This window comes from Thalia democratica, chromosome 2 (assembly GCF_965202585.1).
Source record: "Thalia democratica chromosome 2, ktThaDemo2.hap1.1, whole genome shotgun sequence".
Taxonomy (NCBI): Eukaryota; Metazoa; Chordata; class Thaliacea; order Salpida; family Salpidae; genus Thalia; species Thalia democratica.
In genome coordinates, this window is record NC_139166.1 from 52,690,646 (window position 1) to 52,701,005 (window position 10,360).

Here is a 10,360-nt window from a genome sequence, read left to right on the forward strand (position 1 = left end):
AATGATTCGTTTCATAAAAAAAAAAGAGTTCAACACCAATTTCCAAAAGAGAATTAAAAACCATGAATTTACATAACATGTAATTAAGAAAATTTACCCCCTAAAATATGGGAATTTACCGCTAGGGGTAAATTTTTCCAAGGTTACGAATCGCTGTATTAGAAGTTCCAAAAAAACTTTTTTAAGTTCAGAAATCTTTAAAATAAAAATTTGTTGTATGAAAATGAACTGAGAAACTTGCATGGTTTTCACAAACAAAAGTGATAAAACAAAACCAACTTTTTCTAAGCTTAAAATCCTTTAGTCAATTCATACGCTCATGAAATTAAATTGCTATTCAATCAAAAAGCTATAAATTTGGTAATTGTGGTGTCACGTTTTTAAGAAAGAATACTATGACGTTTTACATTACTAGTAGTCTTTCATCTACCTTACAAATAATGAGATGTTTTTACACAAGTTGTTTACTACATCAATAACTGCAGGGCAGTGTGGTTAATGTACTTGTTACTAGTACTTATTTCGACCATCATCAACAAAGTCAAGATATTTTGCACTATCAATTATTAATAATTAATTTAACCCTAAAAAAGGCCGAAACCAGTTGTTGGTTGTCTCAGATGCTGTTGTTTTTGGTCGTGTTCCAAAATTAATTATTTATTGAGTTCAAAAGATAGATTACTTTCTTTTTTGTACCAGATAAAGTTGTTTTTGTACACAAATCCAAGCTCAAAATTAATTCTTTTCTACGAAATTGTTTTACAACACTTCAAGTGAAAAACATTAAGAAGAGAAATAATTTAATTATGCTTTAGTTGATTCTTCTCTAGCTAATACACGTATTTTAGTTTATTTTCGTTTAGAAAGACTATTTGTAATTAATTATAATGAATACAACAAAGTTAATAAAGTTAGATTTTTCTAATACTTAAAACGAAGTTAAGCGACAGATTTTTTAAGTAGTAAAACATTTTTGTACATTATCTAGCAGTGGTAAATAAATATTTTAATTATTACATGAAAAAGTATCTGATAAAAAGTTATTGGTAGTTAAGTAGTTGGTGTTAATGTATATTTTATTTATAAGGCTAATAAAGAAGTTAAACTTTTGTATATAAAATTGCGATATAAAACTCAAAAACTAGAGCTTAGTAATATTTTCAATCTAATGATAAATTTTGGTATATTTAAAAAATATATATAACATAGTAGTTAAATATATATACATATTAATTCTTTAAACACAAAGTTAAAAAAAAAAATTGCTTTACTTTTTGGTGACAGGTTTTAGAAAGTTTATTTTTTCTTACAATATACAAACTTTTGTCTCAAGTCAGTTATTATAAACATTAAAAAATTTTAAATTCTAACATCACAGTTGGCATATCTTAAACTAAAACAAAAAAAGTGTTTCAATTTCAAATATCGAGAATTAATTAGATCTTTATCTTTAACTTGCCATTCTGCCTTGTATCAATATAATATCCTTATTTATATTATCAATATAAAGCAAAAAAAAGTCTATTTAGCTTTTTTGAACAATAAGCTTGTTTAGTTTTAAGTATCAGTTTATATATCACAAATTTTTTCATTTGTTATGAATTTTTTATGTGATTAAGTTATTTGCTGCATAAAGTTGCACTGATTTCTGTTAAGGCTGATGTTTGTAAAACTTATTAAATTGTTATACGAACGTATAACTGTAAGAATTTTCACTAATGAAAAATTAGTTAAAAAATTAAAATTTAAAATTGAAACCAAAAAATTACGAACTCTATGTGTTTCATCTAAATAAGTTAAATTGAATGTGAACTTATATAACAAATAACTAGTTAAAAAAGAAAACATTACAAAAATACCCAGTAAAACCTTAAATTTATTATTATTTATCACTTTATAGTAAAATTTATAAAATATTTTAGTTAAGTTTTTGAAACAACCTTAATAAAACAATATTATTTTTAAGTACATTACATCAACGTTAGTTTATTTTACTTAGTAAAATGTTGTATGTGTAGCTAAAAAACTAAAATTAAAGTTTTAAGTATGTAGAAGTAATTTCAACGTTAAAAACACTATAATGAAGTAAATTTAAATTAGCTTTGCTGAACTAGAACTGAAAGCATTAACATTAATTTAATTATAAACCAATCAAGTAAAAGTTTAAACTGTTAAAATACTTAAAAAGTATACAAAGTGTATAGTTAGTTTAATATGTGTTTTATTTTGGTGTATTTGAAAGTATTAACTTAAATATATGTTTAAAAAAGTCATTTGAATTTTTAAACTGCTTATTTTAAGCAGTAAATATTTTGTAAACTTATTAATTTTTGTCCGTACACTACGCATCTGTTTAATCAAATCAGCTTTTTGAAAGTTTAACATATTTTGATTAGAAATCTTCTTCTTTTATTTAAAAGAACAAATTTATACACTTTATTACTAAAAACAAGTATTTAGTAGCGCAAACAAGTTTATAAGTTATATGAATATGTTTTAATATGTGTTTTTTTAACTTTAAAGTTAGTTATAGGCTTTCAACATCTAATGCTTTTATGTAGTCTTTATTACTGTTGTTTGAGAACCTAATAAATTTTGTTTACTTTTTTTTTTACAAAATAAGTTAGCTACTTATTAATATATACAGCTTAATTCTCAACTATACATTGTAATAATTTAAGTATTGTATTAAAAGTAAATAAGATCAATTAATTAAAAAGACAAGAAGAAAATTTTAACAGTTGAATTTTTGTTTTATCAAAAGCAAACGAAACATTATAGTAAATTACAAACTAAAAACTTATTAATAATTTTTATTTCAAATCGAAAAACATTCGCAAATTGGGTTGATATCATTTCCCTTTTTATAAGTTAGATGTATCTAAAACTAGTCAAGTATTAAAAGTTACAAATTTTTTCAAAATAAAATAAGGTGATTAGTCAAAAATATGTTTAATTTATGATTTAATTTTGAAAACAATTTACGGCAAATTGAAATTGTCGGAATTTGTTTTGTCCAAACTTGAATAGTCGTGCAAACACTAAAACCATGACAGCCATCTAGACTCTTTTGTAAATTAAAAGAAGCACACCACTATGTTCAACTACGAATATATCGCCAAACAGACGAAGCTGATGAGAAATGCGCAAATTGTGATGATTTGCACGATGTCTTACGCCTTGTTTATAGCTAGCTTCCATGTTCTTATACCAGTGTTCATTTCTTTCACACCAAAACACAGGTATTTAATTGTGATTGCTAATAAAAATTTTAATTGTAATTATCTTTAAGAAATTAAACTGAATATTTGTAAAAAAATTGTGTAGTTTGAATTGTAGTAACAACTTAAGTTTAACTGAAAACTAGGCTTATATTTCGTTTACTTCTTTTTTAACTTTAAATATAACTTTTTTTTAAATAAATTGAAAGACAAACAAATACTTTATTTAACCTGATATCAGTCATTACTCTGCAAAAATTTTTAACATTTCAACTATTAACAAAAAAAATGACTTTGAAGAGAGGAACATGTAACAATTACAATAATTTTGGTTGGTACATTAAAACTATATGTGGTATTATAAATTTTTGAGTGCACGGCCTTCAACATGTGTAAGCCACATTTTGTGAGTAAATTTTAAATATAAAAGCAGTTTTAATGGTATTATTGCCTAATTCAAGCAAAGTTATTTGAAAAGAAATTTATTAAAAAACTTATTTAGAATAGTTCTAAGGCTGTACTAAAAAAAGGAATATTTCCAAAACTAAAGAAATAATAAAAAAAAATTAGACTAAGTTTTATACTTATATATAAAAACAATAAAATTAATATGGTTGTCTTAAATATTTATTGTTATAAACAATAAATTAGGTAGTTGTTTTATAAAATTAACTGAATCCTAAATCTTTCTTAAAGTAGTATACTGTAGTAAACTAATTACATTAATTTTTTTTTTTAATTTAAAATGCTAAAAGTTTTTTTAATAAAAACTGCTAAACAGATATTAAACTATTAGAAAATTTATTATACTAGTATATTTATAAAAATAGTTTTAATAAATCTCAAATAAAACTAGATTTAATTGTTTTCTGTTATTTAGGTTCTAAATTGAGTTGAGCAAAATCTTTAATAACACTTTTAAAACTAAGAATAAACACTAAACTACTTTTATGGTGTTTTAAAAACGAACACAAGAAAAACAAGTTAGTCAATAACTATTAATATATAAATAGTAAGTTGTTTGTAGGTGTAATGTGTTCCCACTGAGTGAAATTATACAAAATGAATCAATTATACTAAACTACACAACTCCTATCGAAAAAAATGGGTACAACGGATGTAAAAGGCGAGTGATTAGCTAAAATAATATTATCAAGCCAAAAAATAGTTCAAGATAAACAGTTTTAAAACCGGTTGCGACATAACTAAAACACTTAAGCTATTTAGATACAGTTCGAAATACTAAATAATTAATTTTATTTTGTTTTATAAAGTTATTTTAAATACTTTAGTTTACAGTAAACAATATAGAAAATATCTAAACTTAGATACGGTTACGATTTAACAAAGTGTACAAATGTGAGCTGTGTGAACAAAACAGCTGAAACAATTCAATGTGATCACGGTTATTCGTATGACGATTCTGTATTTACTGAAACTGTTGTGACCAAGGTTGATTTAGTTTAGTATTTGCATATTTCTCTAGAAACTATCGGGGTATTTTTATAATTTTTAGTTCCTAAACTGTTGCAGGCAGGTGGGATTTATTAAAATAAATAATTTTATTTTTGTTATTATATAATTCTGTCTACTTATATATTTAAAAAAAAATTATATTTTAATATTTTATTTTTCAAACATAGAGTTTTAGTATCAATATACATTAAAGGTTTATTGATATTTACAGTTGTACAAAAATTAATTTAGTTACAAAAAGTTATTTTAAAGTGATTCTGTTTAAAAAGTTTCTGTGTAAGTTTAAAAAAAATATCCAATTACAGCTTTTAGATATAAACTACAATATTAATATAATGTTAGAAGTACCTTAAAGTTTATATAAACAAACAAAATTGTTGCAGTTCGATTTGGTTTGCGATAGGTTTTACCTGGAGTCTCTTTCTACGAGCATGTATGAAGTTGGTAGCTTGATTGGTTCACTGGTATTTGGAGACTTATCAGACAAGTTGTTTTTAATAATTTTTATTAAAACTAACAAACGTTTTAACAACCACTTTACGAATTAAAACTATTTCAAAATTTAAACGATTGACTTTCATGTAAGTACTACAGCTTTAATTTTTGTTTACATTTGTAAATGTAAAAATATCAACAAAATAAGATTTTGTAAGTTTTGTAATTCACTTAAATTACCAGTTAAGTTTTTGAGAATATTTTAAAAGTTTGTTTAAGCTCTTACGAATCATAAAAACAATGTTTTTACTTTTAGTAACGTAAACTAAATTTAATTTACAAAACTTGTTGAATTAGATTTCAGTTTAACACTTTTGCAAACTCTTAAGAATAATAACAACAATAATTACTCACAGTAAGTTATTATTTTTTTTATTCAAGTATTATGACAACATTATTTAGTTAATATTAAAACTTGTTACTTTTATCAATCTAATTTCTAATTAAAACCTTTGCAAGTAATTTTCATCTTATTACATTACCTAAACCACAGAATAGGAAGAAAAAAAACCTGTTTTTTGACGCTCATTTTCGCTCTTGTATGCAGTTTCGCAACACCGTACAGTAACACAATTGTAACTTTCATTATTTTACGAACATTTACTGCTGCATTTGTGATTGGCTTGATGATTTCATCATTTACTTACGGTTTGATAGAAATTTTAAAAACTTAAATCATTTGTTTGTTGCAAAACAAAATGTTTACTTATTTCAATTTGAGGTTTTATGCTATTGTGGTAAACAGATGTGTTTACTTAATCTTATGTTACGTTTTTGAAAAGCATTTTTTAATTTCTTGAAACTTACCTGAGCAGAATTTATGATAGGCATAAAGTTAATAGTCGTTATATGTGAAACAAGCATTGTGATTGAAAGATTTTATTTTAACATAAATATTTATTTATGTATACAACTGTATTTTTTTGTATATTTGTATACAAAAAAAAAAAGCTTTTAAACTAAGTTATAATTTCTTTTAAGTACTTAAATTGTTAAGCAAAATCTTGGAAACATTTAAAAACACTTGATTAAGCTTGTATATAAATCAATATCTTTAAAATACTTTTATTTAATATGTTTAAGGTTCAAAACAAAAATTTTATTACAGTTTTGTTTTAAAGTAAGAACATTTAACTTTTAAGCAAATATTATTGTAAAACTTGCATTAAGTACAGATGTTACTTTTTTTTTTTAATAGTTTTTAGGCCAAGAAGGTATCTTAGTTTGATTTTATAAAGCATGGGTCAATAATCTATACAAAGTAATAACATATACATAATAACACTTCCAAAATTAGCTTTACTACATAAAAACACAACACGATTTAAAATCATTGCACCTAATTTAGTAACAGAGCTCGTACAATCAAAACAAAGAACAAAGATTTCAGCACTGTATCAAATTATGTTTCCATTTGGATATATAGTAGAAACAATTGTTGCATATAAAACAAGAAACTGGACAAAATTAATGGTAGTGTTAGATATAATCTTTGAAGTCTTTGAGTGAAACAAGAGTGAAAATTTTTAAAGTTTTGGCTTGTAGACTTAAGATAATTTAAAACAGTTTTACCATACATTACTTTAATGTTTTTTTTGTATACTTGAAGGTTATACTGAACCTTTTTTTTTTAATTCGCATAAATTAAACATTTTAAAATATATTTTGTAAATTAGCTACAATAAACTATAGATCTATTGAATTTTAAAATTCCACCTAGTTTATGAAACTAAATACTTACTAAACTTTACACAAATTTTTTTTAAAGCATAAAAGAAGATTTTTTTTTCATATCTAGTAGGTTTGATTGTGCAGATATTCTGTCAATATATTTATTCAAAGTTTATAAAAGTATGTGTTATAATTAAGCTTATTTAACAATATCTTAAATAAACTATTTAAAAACAATAAGTATTAAATGCAATCAAAAATTACAATGATTAAAATCTTGTTTTGTTAAAAGTTTTTTGTACCTTATAGCTAAACACTAAATTTGAAAAATATTATATCCAATCAAGTATCGATAATTCGAAATTATTACTTCAACAGTTGGTGTTAAACGTGGTTTCAATTCCTCTTATCATCTTTATAGCTATTATTCCTGAGTCACCAAGATGGCTCCTAGCAACTAATAAGATTAAACAAGGAAAAAAGGTTAATTGAATTAAATGTTAATGGTAAAATATATAAGTAAATTCTCTGCTAGTACTTTTGTTTATCAAAGTTAAACTCTATAAAACAATAGGTTGTTTAATGAGTTACTTATTCAATTAAAGTTTTTTTTTAACTTTAAAGAAATTAGAATACTTTAAAAACTGAAAAAAATTCCAAGTTTAAGCTGAGTTCAATATATACTTAAAAGATATGTTAAATTATTCTAAAACTAGCTTTTAAAGTGAAGTTAATGTATGAAAGAATTTTATTAAAATTTGTTAAAAAAATGATGAATAATTAATTTATTTCACTTCCAGATTCCTTAGCATTTATGTTAGTTCATCAAAACTTTAATAAATTTTAGGTTATTAGACAAATGTCTCATTTCAGTACTAACAATATAGATGAAACTTTTTGGAAGAATGCAGAAAAAGAAAATGACAACATCTCTAAGGTAAATAAAATTATTGGTAAAGTATTTTTATAGTAATAATAATGATCTTTTATTATAGGAGAAAGAATTTAAAAGATACTCTTCATTTGAAATACTGAAGTACTCATCAATAAGGAAAGTCACTATTAAAGTCATGTTTTGCTGGTAATGTTTAATTATCTATTTAAAAAATAATATATATTGTGTTTTGCTCAATGTTTTTAGTATGTGTCATGTTATCTTCAAACTCTGATTATTAAACTATAACTGTAGAGTTAATATTTTAGTTAGACCTAATTTATATGTTATGTTTGTATTTACAATAACATGCTATTAATTTGAATTCAACGTTTTTTCAATCAACAAAAATTATTTTTAATTTGATTTCTAGTCCCTTAATTAATTTTATTATTTATTGTAAGTGTGAGTTATCAACTTTTCTTAAATTAACTTTGATACTAATCTATAAAGTATACTTACATAGTTCTATAAATACTGTGATAATTTAAATCTAAAAATTGTTTATAAATTCTTAATATAAATATTGTTACATCAATTTTTTTTTTCATCAAATTCAAAACTATGACGATTTTTTAAATATCAGCAAGTGTTGTAAGCTACTTGACATTGATGAAACATTTATTGGTTACATTTATTATCTTTAAAATCAGTCTTTTATCGAAACTAATTTTCCGATTTTGATAGTTCGATTATATTTTATTATTTTAAGTGGTATAAAGTTTGAAAACTTAAAAGAGTAGGCATAAATACCGCTTAAAAACTTTTTATTTACATTTTAAAAAATGATTCAATAATTTAAGATAAAATTGTTCCGTTTCGAAACTTAGAAATGACATTACTTATGGCGCACCTTTAGTTTACATGAATTGAGTTATAAAAAACATTAATTAAAAGGTTATGGTAATTTTACTTAAAGGATAAAACACTTTTGTTTTTTTTCTTAAATATTTATCCTAAGCATAAATTAAGCTTTGTTTGATTTTTATACTTTAACTGTAAAAGGCTAACTATAAAATACTAACTAATGTTTACAAAACTCTCTTAACTGTATTGCATTTTTCTAAGTTTATACTTTTAACAGGGCAGCTACTTATTCTGTTTACTTTGGAGTATCTTTAAATGCAGGGAGTATTTCTGGAGACTTTTTTCTAAACAGCATCATAAGTAAGATACTTGCTTTATATTTATAATTTATTTTAGTTTAACAACTCAAAGTATGTTTACAATGCTTTTTTCACTGGTTAAACTTACATTCTACTTCGTTAAATAATATTATACTAAACTTAAACTAAACTTAAACAAGTATATCAGTAATAAACTAAGTGTAAATTAACATTCAATGAACTAAAATTTAGTGATTAGTTAAGCAATTAAATACTTAAAGACGGAGTTTTGGAAATAGCATCCTATTTATTGGGTGCATTATTAATAAATAAAATGGGCCGTAGAATTGTCATATCTGGCAGCTTTCTTCTGACGAGTGTAGGACTGTTTGTTTCCGTTCTAATCAAAGTATTAGTGGCACAAGATTCGGGTAATTTCATAATTTATTTAAGTTTATTTTTTTAAGGGTAATTAAACACAGCTTTAAAAGTACTTTTTTGTACAAAAACACTAAATATGATAACTCTTTTATCATTCAGAAATTAAGCATAATTTAAATAGAATTAATATTAACCTTTATTAAATAGAATAAAGCGGCTTATGTTATAAAAATTAAAAAAACAGTTCTGTTTGTAAAATTAAACAGCTTTATAAGTTTTTGTTACTACTAGTTAATTTTCTTATCAACTTAAATTTTTAACAGACTTTCAAAAAGTTGGAACTGCATTTGCTTTTGTTTCAAAATTTGGAATTTCAGCTTTATTTTCTATTACCTGTTTACTTACCGCTGAAATATTTCCTACTGTTATAAGGTTAAAATTAGAATTTGGCATTAGATTTCTTGTACAACTTTTAGTCTAGCTATTATTTTTAAGAACTATAAAACAATAATTTTTTAGCTTAAAAGTATAAAGAAACATATTTGAAATATTTTAGCAACTAAAGCAAAATTTATGATTTTAAGTTATAATAATAAATAAAAATAACTGAATCAGTACATCAAATCTGAGATTTAACTTTTAATAATGTTACAACTCATAAGACAGCAACAAAAATTTACTTATTAGTTTTATTTAATGACAAGAATATGTAGGTTTCTCTAACGCTAGTAAGATACGTCTTTACCAAAAAACAAACTAATCGAGTTATAAATGTTGTTTTAATCTTTTTGTAATTTTTTTTCTTTTAGTAGTAACTTGTAGCTTTTAGATTTAACATATATTTTAGAAATTAGTTTTATGAAGAACTTCAACTATTTCTTGTTTTGTTTACGCTACATGTTCTATATACTTAAGTTGGTATAAATATAAATACATATATACATACTTAAATTAGTAATTTTTATAGATTAACGGTAAACAATACAAAAAAATTACAAGGTTTCTTTTAGTTTTTATAACTAAACATTCTGTGTAACATTTTTTTATTTTAATAAATATAACTATAAGCAAATGAA

At 23.2% G+C, this 10,360-nt stretch overlaps 1 protein-coding gene across 1 annotated transcript; it reads left to right on the forward strand.

Moving 5' to 3' along the window:
• The first annotated feature begins 3,096 nt into the window (after positions 1-3,096).
• On the forward strand, positions 3,097-7,948 carry LOC145828695 (solute carrier family 22 member 6-B-like). The gene is made up of 7 exons (XM_082936450.1): positions 3,097-3,242; positions 4,249-4,347; positions 4,550-4,673; positions 5,081-5,161; positions 7,242-7,346; positions 7,711-7,800; positions 7,859-7,948. The coding sequence occupies exons 1-7, from the start codon at positions 3,097-3,099 to the stop codon at positions 7,946-7,948; spliced, it is 735 nt and encodes a 244-aa protein (XP_082792576.1).
• Positions 7,949-10,360: the final 2,412 nt, after the last annotated feature.

What these genes read in the sequence shown, in the direction of transcription:
- LOC145828695 (XM_082936450.1), top strand. Translation starts at nt 3,097, where the DNA reads ATGTTCAACTACGAATATATCGCCAAACAGACGAAGCTGATGAGAAAT. An exon ending in CTGAAACTGTTGTGACCAAG is followed by an intron (nt 4,674 to 5,080) that starts GTTGATTTAGTT and finishes AAATTGTTGCAG; the next exon opens with TTCGATTTGGTTTGCGATAG. An exon ending in AAAATGACAACATCTCTAAG is followed by an intron (nt 7,801 to 7,858) that starts GTAAATAAAATT and finishes CTTTTATTATAG; the next exon opens with GAGAAAGAATTTAAAAGATA.